Source organism: Hippopotamus amphibius, chromosome 7 (genome assembly GCF_030028045.1).
Source record: "Hippopotamus amphibius kiboko isolate mHipAmp2 chromosome 7, mHipAmp2.hap2, whole genome shotgun sequence".
In the NCBI taxonomy this organism is placed as follows: Eukaryota; Metazoa; Chordata; class Mammalia; order Artiodactyla; family Hippopotamidae; genus Hippopotamus; species Hippopotamus amphibius.
Window position 1 is genome coordinate 130,690,437 of NC_080192.1, and position 12,972 is coordinate 130,703,408.

Consider the following 12,972-nt stretch of genomic DNA (forward strand, 5'->3'; position numbering starts at 1 on the left):
AGCCCATAGTGGGATGGGGTGAGTCAGAGATCTGCTCTGTTCAGTGTACAGAATTTCCTTCCTGAACAGGTACTCTTCGTATACTAGGTTATCTTGCAGTTGTATCATGCTCTCTAAATTGTGTGGAGTATATAGTGGCAGCCTGGGATTTGGGCTATGGGAGAAAAGGTTTTCCATGCCCGTTTTTTCAGCCCTCCAGTAGAATTAGAGAGCAGGATGGTATTATTCAAAATCTTAGAATTCTTTTAATGGATGTAAAGAAAGAGGTACTGTTCTTAAATGCTGCCTGTTGAGAATTTTTTTTCTCCAATATTTAATAATAGAAAGCAATTTTAACAGCATTACTTATCCTGGGCTATCATATAGACAGAACTTAAAAAAATGTGTTGAAGCTAGAGTTAAGTAATGAATGGTGCAGAGTGGGAAAAAGGGAGAGATTCCTATTATGAGGCAGAATGGGTGGGGAGAGGAAGTTCTTTTTAATGCTGCGTCACTATGAGATTTTATTAAGCTTGCAGAAAAGGTTTAAATGAATATTATGTTCAACTGATGGTCTAAAAGCTTTAAAGATATTTGTTGTGTAAAAGCTTTACCTGAAGTTTTCATTTGTAACTGTCAGGACACTGTAACCTAGTTTAGTGGTTCCTAATTCAGGTTCTTGGGCCTCTGGAAGTCCATGGGTGTGGTAATGAGGGTCTGTATGGTCTTAACAAATAAAACTGTAAATAAAAGTTTTTACTATAAAGTCTGTCTGAAATATAACATTTCTCTGATATATCAGGGTATATGTTTTTGAAGGCAACATTTTGGTTCTTTTTATTACTTATCTATATAGCAGGCATTGATGAGAAGGAATTGTTTAAAGACTTGGGAATAAGAGGACTAATGCAGGAGGGAGGAGGAAGGTTCTCCTTAGTGTCCCTGAACGTTGGCCAGGTCCTGTATAAAGTTCTGAAACTGTCCAAGTTTGTCCTTGTGTTCCTCCCGCCTTGGCCCCCTTTCACAGTACTCCTCCTTAGGGAGCACAGGGCTCGATGGTCTGTCTGCCGTCCCTACCCCTCAGTGTGCCTGGTGCCGTCAATTATACTTAGCCACCTCAGAATTTCTGCGTTTTCAGTATGGCTGGTCTCAGCAAGATGTTGGGAGGAAAGTAATTAGATTATACTCATTCACTCTAAGGTAGTAGGAAGAGGCACTAGACCTTTTGCATTTTTAATGGGTTTATATTTTTAAGAGAAAATGTTGTGTAACACAGGCAGTATAACAGAGAAAAGTAAGAAATTTCAGGCAATGTTGAGGAAAATGTTCTGCACTGGGAGGCAGATATGAGGCAGGTTGTCCTTACTTTGTGTTGGTATCTGCTTTTCTAGGTTGCTTCCTTTCTTCTAGTTCTGAAAGCTCCAGATTTTAAAATGATTATCATACAGAGAGTGAAGACAATTTATAAGTTATGCTTAGAGCTGAAGATTGCTTTTATCTTCCTTTTAGTGGATGTGTTTGTTAGATGATATTCTGGTCTGACCTCGCTTTCATAGTTCTGGTTTAGTTCTCTTTAATTTGGGTTGCTTAGTCTTCCCCCCCTCAGAAAAATCATTTATTATTTAAAGAAACACACCCTTATTCCAAAAAGGATTTGTGATGGGTAAAAGAATGTATAATTGTTTAAGCCTGATTTTTCTTAACTTTTATTTGCTGCAGTGCTTTTTTTTTTTTTTTTTCAATTGTAGGTTCTTCTAAAGTAAAGAAATATCGTAAGTTAGTTTTAGAGCAGGCAAAAACAACAAGCCTGGAACTGGTCCCAGAAGAGCCAGCTGAGCCTGTGCCACCTCTTATAGTTGATCATGAGAGATTGAAGGTAAGCTTAGCTCTTCCCAGGCAGTTTTAAATGAATGGGAATAAAGCTAGTTTTGATAATCTCTTGCTTTAACCTAGGAATAGGAATACTTTAGGGCTTCTAACGAGAAAGAGTTGTGTGTGTTTTGAGGGATTTAGAAATATGAGAATGTTCTTGGTAATAAACTAAGCCCTGGAATCTTCCAAACTCAGGTGTCACTATTATACCATAGCATGTGGTGTCTATTGCCAAGCATTTAAGTAGAACTGTTTCAGTTTGAACAATGAAATCAAACTTCATTTTATTCTTTTCTCTTTTTTCTTAGAAATTGCTTGATTTGTTGGTAGATAAAAGCAACAATCTGGCAGTTGATCAACTTGAGAGATTATATTCTCTTCTTAGTCAGTGCATCTACCGTCACCGTAAAGATTACGACAAATCACAACTTGTAGAGGTAAGTGCTTAGTCCATATGTAGAAGAAACAAATGTGTGCTGTTACTTGTCCCCAAAAAAAGAGAAAAAAAAAGTTATTTTAGTCAAAATCTTTCACCAAGTAACTGAAGAGTGGTTTGAAGATTTAAGATTAGAAGAATCATTAACAGTTATAAAAATATCTTCTCTGTACCATTTTGTCTGAGGAAAGAAGTAATCTGGGACTCTGTTTATCAAAACACAGAACTTCATGCTTAGCAGATATGCAGAATAGCATGTCACAGTTCTCCCCTCCCTTGCTTATCACTTACTTGACGGATTAAGCATATCACTTGGGCCTGTTGAATGTGAGCATGGCCTCACAGTCCGTGTTACCACTGCTCTCTAGGCAGCTACTGCTGGTTAAAAGGAGTTGGGTTGGGCCATGAGACTTACTGGCCACCCTATTAATGATTGGAAGAGAACTTAAAAGTCATCTCATTAATCAGATCTAGTCCTGTGAAATAGCCACATGAAGAAGTGGTTGTCCTTGTGCTTAGACACTTTAGGGGTGAACCATTTGCTTTCTAGACAACTCTGGGCCATAAGAAAGTTTCTTATAAATATGAGCTTTTATCTCTTCATATAACTTACATCATTAAGTCACACTTCCTTTTGAGGTCATCTGAGCAAATGTGAATGTAAAAAATAAATAAGACAAGTCTCTGCTCTCAAGAAGCATATCTAGCATGTTAAAGGTTTCTGTGTAGAGGATGTGATTTTTTTGCATGTATGATAAGGGATACAGGCATGCTTTGCTTTATTACGCTGTGCAGAGATTGTGTTTTTTGCAAATTGAAGGTTTGTGGCAACACTGCCATTTTCTAGCAGCATTTGCTCACTTCGTGTTTCTGTGTTACATTTTGGTAATTCATGCAATATTTCAAACTTTTTCGTTATTATATTTGTTCTGGTGATCTGTGATTAGTGATCTTTGATGTTATTGCAAAGAGATTATGACTCGCTGAAGGCTCAGATGATGGTTAGCATTTTTTAAAGTATTTTTAAAATTAAGGTGTGTACGTTGTTTTTTAGACACAACGCCATTACACAGTGTAGTGTAAGTGTAACTTTTATATGCACTGGGAAACTAAAAAATTTGTATGATTTGCTTTATTTGCTTTTGTCTAGAATGCAGTATCTCTGGGATATGCCTGTATTGGACTTGAATCAAAGCAAGAGCATTTAAAAGTTATTTTGTAATCACATTTTTATGAGTCACGTTTTTTACAAATCTGTACTGACCTTATACAATGTATAGAAATAACAGGAAAGCAGAAATGAAAAAATAAAAACATCACCCATATCCCACGATCTAGAGAAAACGAATCAGTGTTAATCTTTCAGAATATCTTCCATCCTTTAAAAATGTCTAGATGTACATAACATGTGCATAAAAGTGTGAATATATATTTAAAAATTGGGATAGTGTTGTATTTTGTGTTCTATAACTGAACTTTTCTCCTATTCTGTAACATATGATGAAACATTTAGCAGGAGTAATTTTGATTGGTCATTTATAAGAACTTTTTGATCAGATGATAATCTTTTAGTATGGCCTATTAGTTCTGTAGAAATGTAGGATGTAATTTCTTTGGGGGTATTTAAAGAGGGAAAGGAAAACCAAATGTCTTAGATGTATTTGACATTTGCCCATCTGAATGTAATGTATGGGGCAGAGTTCTTTACTTTTTTAAAATTGTTCATGTGTTTGACATTTGATTAGCGTGAAGGGTTGAATACTCTTCAGCAGTTGAAACATCTTTCAGTATGGGTCTTGGAACCCTGTAATCTAGAGACCTCATTTAGGAGGGAAGGAATCTATAGCAGAATCACAGTGAGTAGCATTCCTGGTGGTGATGACATGCTACTCTTTCTAGCTTTTTTTTTTTTCTTTCAAATTTCAGCTCCGATTGAAGTGAGTAGCATTGGGAACAGGGTACATTCTGCTTTGGGTACAAGTTTTATTATACTGAATACATTCATTTTGCTTTGGGAGTTAGTTGAATACAGTGAGTAAGGAAGGGTGCAGGCTCTGGAGTGAGGCTACCTGTATTCAAATCCTGATTCCGCTGTTTATTAGCTGGCAGATTATTTATATATGTGAATTTCTTAGTACAGTATCTGGTATAATAAGTACTCATTGTTGCCAGCATCGTCTTCGTTAGCCTAAATATAAAATAGGAGGCATTTGGAAGTATCTAGGGCAGATAGTCTTACACAGTCGCTATGGCACTGCAATCAGGAATATATTTAAAGCTTAACTTTGTATCTAAAATTCTTTCTCTAGAAAGTTAATTTGGAGTGCATTTTTCCCTAGTGCTTTTGTCTTTCCTTTAATAGATAACGTGTACTTTTTTTCCCCTTGTAGGAGATGGAAAGAACAGTTCATATGTTTGAGACATTCCTATGAACCTTTCAAGAAGAGTGGTTTATCCTCTCCAATCTGCTCCTGACAGAGCAGTCTTCTGAGCCATTCAATTTCAAATTGCACCAATTATGTGCGGAGCCTTGGTATAAAAGTGCTCTCTCACTCATTCTTTCTCTCTGTTGAATTTGGTGCTATTGTCTCAGGTACCTGAAACCAACCAGCCTACAAGAACCAAACAGAACTTCAGAAACATGTTGTATTTTCCACAAATAAAAAATACAACCCCACAGATTGGAGATTTTGGTGCTACAGAAACTGCTCTCACTTCTGCTCCTCTTTTTGTGCACTCTCTTTTGGAGACTTCTCTGTTAGGGAGCAGACCAGCAAACACGAGGAAACTGGATGGGGCAGTTCTAACTGTGTTGAATTGTCTAAACAGTGGGCAACCTGTCCTCCCCACCCCTTTTATCATATTTGTTTTTATTTTTTCCTCTGGGTAATGGACTGAAGCCTGTTTTAAAGTTGGCTATGGTATATTCTGGTGGGAAACTGAAGAAACTGGATGAAATTAGATTAGGCTCTTTAGAACTGCCTTTAATGTGCCTTTTTATTCATTTGAGAAAGATAAGGCTAAACACAAGGATGGGCTTGTTTGTAGCAAGTGAATTTGAATGTTTTCTTTGGTCACAACCCTGAAAATAAGTTTTGCTACTCTGTGTCATTAAGAGGCAACCAGTGTTTTGGTATAAAATGCCTATCTTGTTTTCAAAACTCAGTCATGACAGTTGTTAGGCCACATGTAATAAAACAACAAAAAATAAGATACAGTCCATCAAAAAACACATACCCTTTTTGGTATTGATGACAAAGATGGTCAGAAAATAGAGTGGCATTCTATTTTCTTCTGTCAGTGGCGACTTAATAGTTTGAGTTCCCAGAGAAGAATGATTTTCATGTATAATAAATTGTTTTGGTTTAAAGCCAGGACTTGCCAAATGGACAGAAAAGAGAGGAATTTGTCAGAAGCTCCATAGTTCATTTTCTATATGCATAGTTGCAAGTGAGCTCTGGTATGGTCCTTGAAAAACAGTATTAATGTTTAAATCCCTTATCATAAGCTTACCTTCACAACTATTCATTTTGATTGGAACCATTTTGGATCTTGTTGAGCGATTTCTATGACTTGTACTTATCTAAAAGGAATTATGGGTTACTAGTTTTACAAAAACTTTCTACAGATTCAGAGACACAGTCTAGGCAGTTGCAAAGAGGCAAAGGGGGTGCAGTGACTTTTTTTAATCAGATGATTTTTAAACACAAAAGTAGAAAATTTTGACAAGGTTGCTCAATATCTTCACTCATTATAGCCGTTAGCTGCAGGTGTGTCTTTCCAATATATGCAACACATGTAGTTTGGGTTTTAATTAGAGCAAACGGTCTTGGACTACTGCAGAGATACTGAGCTACCTCAGCTTTTTGTATTTTAGTTACCAACAGTGTCTACAGAGTTCTGTATTCACTTTGCCACCGTTTACATGCTGAAGCTAAGGTACTTGTCTCCTCGTCTCTGGCTTTGTAGGGTGCTGGATGCCAGCGCAGAAAGCACACTTTGGCCAAGGCTACTGCAGTAATCTTAAGTGCTTCTTTGCATTTACAGTTACATTTTACGCCTTCTGATTCTAGTTTAATTTTTAAATAATGCCACTTGTTTTCTTTATACCTACGAAGTTTTCATAATATTCACTTAGTCATATAATTCAAGATGCTACCCATGTAGACACACTGTATTTTTAAGGTGGGCAAGTGCGATTAACGATGAACCAATTTTAAAGGGGAGGTTATTTGAAACCTCTAATTTGATTATTGGGAGGATTTTCATGCTTTCTTTAGTATTTATTACCATCATACCAGTTCAAGCTATTTTACTGTCTAATACATTAGCATTTTGTATTTTGATGGAAATTGTTACAGAATTTAAAGATTTGATGAAATAAGATGTAGCAGATTTTTTGTAGCAAGTTTCTGGTAAAAGGGTTTTTTGCGCGTCTCAGGTTCTTGCTGCACTATTTTTCTTTAAATATTTATTCCAGTTACTCTAATTCAGAAGCATTCTGTTCAAGTAACAGCAGCACTTGTGAATGAAAAAAAAAATGCACATGTTCTTAGTAGGTTACTGAATTTGTACAAGTTAATTAAGATTTTAGCCATCAGTGAGTTTGACAAGGGAAATTTATTTATGTTCAGCATTAAAATGCTTCCAAAAGATCAAGTTTTTTCATTTTAACCTTGATATAGGTGGATAAATAGGAGGCAACCTCAGTATGATAGGAACTGCCACTTTGAACAGTTTAGGTCTTAAAGAAAAAGCCAATCTAATGCCAAGGGGAGAAAAACGAGCTGAAATTGTACCAACTCCTCTGGCCCCTTTCCCCCCGCAAAAGAAACACACTATACCAGTTTTTCTTATTTTACAGATATCTGGTGGTTCTATAGTTTAAAGCAGCTTGTGAAATTATCCAAGTGGACTCAATTTTGTTTACCTTTCTGTAAGTTCTTAATTTTTGCTGTATAGCATTGGCAAAAATATGTACAAATTGACCTCTGTTCTTATTTCCTATTGTGAGCATTATAAATGATAAGCTCCTGTGTAAACCCTTGCTCTCAGATCACTAAGATACGTATCACGGCACAGCCCAACAGTAGTTAATGCTCAGCTGTGGGGACCATAGGAGACTTTTGAAGATGATGGAACCACACTAGGGTTGAAACTGATGGCTGTGGAGTTAATTGTGTTTTTGAGCTTGAATCTCACCTGTGATTAATTTTTTGTTTTGTTTTGTTTTACGTCCTTTCATGACTTGATTTTTCTCATATGCCAATGTATTTGTAGGTTTACTGGATTTTATTTTTAGGGAGTGGGGTGGTGATATCTTCCCATTTTTTGATTAAGTTGGTTCAGCTATGGTGCTATTCAGTAGGTATCTTCAGTGTCAGGTCCCGTAGCTGAATGCCATTGTTATTATAATTATTATTTGTAATCACATTGTAAGCTTGAATTTGGACTTGTACCTACATCTTTTGTATTTTGTACATTCAGTTATTTAGACTTTGGGAGTCCTCTTTGGTTTCAGTCATGTATGTCTACTTTGCAGATTCAGTAGACTTCATCAACTATGGTCTATTTTGGGTTTGTAGTTTAATTTAGAATTGTGTTAAGTTGATGTTTTGCATTTGACTTCATTTTACATTAGTTTGAAGTAAATTATTTAATTTTTGAATTCTGGAATTTTGAACATTTACTGTAATTTGTAATATAACTGCTGTGAAATACTTGAATAAAGATGAGAAGAAAAACATGTCTTTCTTTAGCTTAATTATGGTTACTGTTGGCTGCAAATGCAGTGCTGCTTTTCCAGCTGAACTCATCTGTTTTGCAGCTAGGGTATATTGATGTTTATTAAGCATGCCAAAAATCTTGTTGTATGAATCTTTTTAGATTTTTAGTAGCCCTGGGTATATTTAAGCTAAAAGTTTTCCTGTTGAGAAAGTGTGGTTTTAACTTCAGTTGAAGATTGTCTAAAAGTTGTTGTATAGAAGCAAATGGATTACTTCTGAAATTTGTTTTTCTAATTGGAAGACTGTGCTACAATAGACAATCAGGTAGTATGGTTCACTTATTTTATAGTGTTTTCTCTTTGTCAGGTAGTTATCCGTGTATTTTTAACTATACATAGAATTTAAATGTGAAGAGAGGTTTCATACCAGAATTTGGAGGGGCTTGATGCTTTAAGTGAATAGAATGTTCTTGGCTTTAGATTGCCCATGTTTCTGCTGTCTGCCATAAGACACCTTTTCACATCCCAAGATTAGTATACTAATCTTCCTCTGTATAAATCTTTAATTTTCTTTCTTTTTTTCTTTTTGAATCACAGTGAAAAGGAACTGTTTGAATTTGAGTAAGATTGTTTTGCAGATTGAATAATTTTTACTTTTGATTGTCTGTAGCAAAAGACTGGTAATGGTAAACCTGGGAAGCAGACTTTTTAAAGTTTTATCTGAATGTTTAGATAAGGAGTTCATAATTGCATTTGAGTCTCAATCAAGTTTTGAGGCCTCCAGGGAGGAAGTTGGGTTTATGTATCCAGTTTTAGTTTCCATTGGACTCAAAACTATAGTAAAGTGAGAGAGTAATCTTTCAGTATCTACTTCATTTTATCCCTATGCCCAAACACCTGAAAAGTTACCTCTTGGCTGTTTTTTAAAATACAGATTCCCTCTCTTAACCCACACAATCATATGTCTGTTATGTCCTAGGCACTATGCTAGACATACATGATACACAGCTGATGTATTTTCTGTCCTTAAGGAGCTTATAGTCTGCGGGGGTGGTTGGTGGAAATACTAGCAGTAATGATTCAGTGGGTTAAGGGTTGTAACAGAAGGAATACACTGCTGTTCAGAGTTCTAAGAAAGGAACCAGTGAACTCTGTTTAGGAATAGAGACGATGAGGAAAGGCTTCTGAGAGAGCTGGCATTTTTTTTCCCTTTGCCTCTGACTTTTCTAGAGTCCAGTCCCACTTTACCAAAACTTTTGCTTAGTTTCTTGTAACCCTTCATATTATATCATATCACTTTATTCATACCCTGGAGTATCTTTATCTGTTGAAATCTTGCTCGTATTTCAGGAGTGGGCATAGATCCTACACCAATAAATCTCCCTTATGGTATCATTCCTCCTCAGAACTTAGCTGTATTTTATACTGCAGCATAGTAAATTGCTAATATTATGTAAAACTTAGTAATTTATTTGTGTGGGAAAGGGGATACAAAAGAAGTATCATGTTTTATATTCCTTGTAGGAATTTAGAACAGTGCTGGACACATAGAAAATGCTTAATTCTTTTTGGTTTAATTGACATAGAAAGCTGAAACTTATCTAAATCATCCTTTCATAGATTCAGCAAATATATAGTAAGTGCTGACTATATGCCAGGCACTGTTGCAGGAGCTGGAAATAAAGCAGCAGACAAACAGAAAAAGTCCCTGTCTGCATGGAACTTAAGTTCTTTTTTTCCTTTTCTTTTCTTTTTTTTTTGTTGTGTTCGGGCTTTTTCTGGTTGCAGCGAGCGGGAGCTACTCTTCGTTGCAGTGTGGGAGCTTCTCGGTGTGGTGGCTTCTCTTGTTGAGGAGCACAGGCTCTAGGTGTGCAGGCTTCAGTAGTTGCAGCATGCAAGCTCAGTAGTTGTGGCGCATGGGCTTAGTTGCTCTGTGGCATGTAGGAATCTTCCCAGACCAGGGATCGAACCTGTGTCCCTTGCATTGGCAGGTGAATTCTTAACCACTGTGCCACCAGGGAAGTCCCAGAGCTTGAGTTCTTTTAGATGTAATGTGCCAGATTTCTGTCATGGTTGATCAGGGTTCAAACTATTTTTTTAAAGTGTTCTTCTTTCTTTAATGTTGCACGAAGCATTTTGTTGTTAAAAAATTTGCCAAGAACTCTTCCTTTTTCCTTTTCTTATATCTTCCATCTTGTGAATAAAATCATGTCCTTCAAGGATCCAAATCCTGTCATCCTAAATTTTATCTTCTTTATGGTGCATCTCATTCTAATCATGCAGCGTGTCCTGTTGATTTTTTTCTCCCTCTAAACTTGTCGAATATCCATCACCCCTTCTCCATATTTATTGCAGCTGTCTTAGTTTGGGCACTAATCCTTTTATTTGGACTAGTGTAGCAGTCATCAATTTGAGGGAATATAAACATGGGCAAGACATTGTGTCTGCCTTCAATGAGATTGTTATATCACATTGACTAGGTGCCAGCGACTGTGCTGAGTGTTTTACAAATACAGATAGAAACTATTTAATCCTATGAGAACCTTACCAAGATAAGTGTTATTATCATCATCATTTTACAGGCCAGGAAACTGAGATAGAAAGTAATTTGCCCAAGGTCACACAGCCAGGATTCAAATGCAGTCAGTCAGGCTGCAGAGTGATGCTCTTAATCGCTGTGCTTGACTTCTTGTGTGGATAGACAGACACACAAACGTCATTTCAATATAACATGGGTTGTGTTACTGTTGAGTTCTGCATAAGGCACTGTAGGTGTACAGAGGAGGCGCATGTAGCCCAAACTCAGAGAAGCCTTCCTGAGACACCTGATACCCGAGCTGAGGCATCAGGATAGGAAAGGCCTTCCGGGCAGAAGGAACAACAGAAGCACAGGTTGAGAAGTGAAGTAGCATGACAGCTGCAGGGGAAAGTACAAGCAGTTCCGTGTCACCACAGGTCAACATTTATTTAACAAATGTATTTGAGCAACTGCCACTCGCCAAGCACAGTTCTTGGCATTAGAGTTACAGCTGAGGACAGGACAGCAAGGTCCTGCTTCTCTTGGAGCTTACAGTTCAGTGGGCAAAGAGTGAACAAGATGTTATCTAGTAGTGGCTAATGCCTGGGGTGACAGTAAGGATGGTATTAGTAATAGCAGACATCTGCATGTTGGATGCTACTCTAAGGATTAGCCATTTAATTATCATAGTGATTGTATGAGGTAATAATTGTCATTGGTTCCACTTAACAGAAGGGGAAACTGAAATAAGGAGTTGGTTAAGCAACTTGTCCGAGGTTACACAGCTAACTGAGTGTTAGCTGGGGTTCTGTCTGGCGTTGCCTCAGAGCTTGGATTCTTAACTGATCTATCATTAAGGTGAAAGGGAAATTCATTTGCCCTTATTCAAGTTTTTCTCCCCTACTAATAAACATTTTTTAGACTGCAGAACACTGCAGAGAATAATATAATGTGCATATTCTCACTATCCAGAGTTAAATGCTAACAAATTTGTCATAATTGATTTTGTTCTCTTTTTAAAGGAAAAAAAAAAATTCTGGATAAGGTTGACGTTCCCTTTCTACTCCTCCCAGTCCCATTCTTTTTCTTTCTTCCCCAGAGGGAGCCACTTTGATGCCTTTGATGAACATTTTTCTTGTCTGTGTTTTTAATTTGTTATTTGAGAAGGTAGTAGTATGGGTGCTGAAGCCGGACTGACGGAGTCTGAATCCTAGTGATGTCCCTTCTTGGCTGTGTGACATTCTGCAAGTTATTTCACCTGTCTGCACATCAGTCTGTGTGTAACATGGAGGATAATGATGGCTCTGAACCCTCGATGGTTATTGTGAGGATTATGTATTTGAGTCAACAGCTCATACTGTTCCAAGCGTAACACATGTAGAGCGCTTGGAACAGTACGAGGCACATAGTAAATGTTCAATAATTTATAGTCATCGCTACTCGGACTATACAAATATTATCTCTGTATGTATGGTTTCAGTTTTTAAAAAATGTATATAAATGGAATTATTTTACATCTTTAAAATTTATTTTAAATTGGAAATGCAGGTATGTAGTTTAAAGAATAAAGTAGTTGTAGAAGGCTTGTTACACAAACCAGCAGTCCCCTGATTTCTCCTCCTCCCTGCAAAAAAAGAGTCTCCCCAGAGCCCATTGTTTTCAACACCCGAAACTATTCTGGTATGCATCTCTGTATTTCTAAATGATATTCTCACATGGCTCCTTTTTTATTTTCCAATTTTTGCCATTATCTTTTGATTTCCCACCATGGAAAGGAATAGTCACATCTGCCTCCAACACATACCCACACTTCTTGTTTTCTTATCCTCCGGGCTGGTTATAATTTTCAGTAGATCGTTATTCAGTATTTACATTATTGTGACTATGTAAAAACTGTTGACAGCTGAGCTCTTTAGTATATTATTTTCCTTTCCTGTACATTTTTGGTTAATAATTCTTAGTTGTTATTTGCCTGGTTTTCCAAGTATTAACCACAACTGGTCCCTAAATTCATCCCCAGCAGTCCAACTCTTTTTGGTATCTTCAAACATATAAGATATGCTGGTGTTTCATCTTCTTGAGAAAATGTCTCCTGGAGCATCCTAATCTTTTCCAGATTTGCATTGGCATGTACCAAGGTCTTGCATAGCCATTTTTTGGGGACCTTCTTCACTACCATCCTTTGCCTTTCTCTTCTTACTGTCATTTATATCCTGTGTTGCTGTTGAGGAGTCCAGTGCTATTCTGATCCTTGACCCATTTTCCTGATGTTGTTTTCCTTTCCCAAAGCTTTTAGAATCTTCACTCTTTCCCTAATGATCTGGAATTTCACAGACATGTCTGGGTGGGTGTGTGAGGGCTAAAAATCTGTGGGCCTCTTTACTCTGGAAACTCATGTCCTTCTGTTCTGAGACATTTTACTGAGTTATTTGTAATTTTCTC

General features: G+C 37.0%; 1 protein-coding gene across 4 annotated transcripts in view; it reads left to right on the top strand.

The window, feature by feature from the left end:
- The window catches only part of ATAD2B (ATPase family AAA domain containing 2B), a 148,521-nt gene extending 140,496 nt beyond the window's left edge, over window positions 1-8,025 (top strand). For all 4 annotated transcript variants that reach the window (XM_057741165.1, XM_057741166.1, XM_057741167.1 and 1 more), the window contains 3 exons: window positions 1,728-1,855; window positions 2,160-2,288; window positions 4,678-8,025. In XM_057741165.1, coding sequence (XP_057597148.1) covers window positions 1,728-1,855; window positions 2,160-2,288; window positions 4,678-4,719 — 299 coding nt within the window. In that variant the 3' untranslated portion in view covers window positions 4,720-8,025. The remainder of the gene's footprint in view (window positions 1-1,727; window positions 1,856-2,159; window positions 2,289-4,677) is intronic.
- The last annotated feature ends 4,947 nt before the right edge of the window (window positions 8,026-12,972 follow it).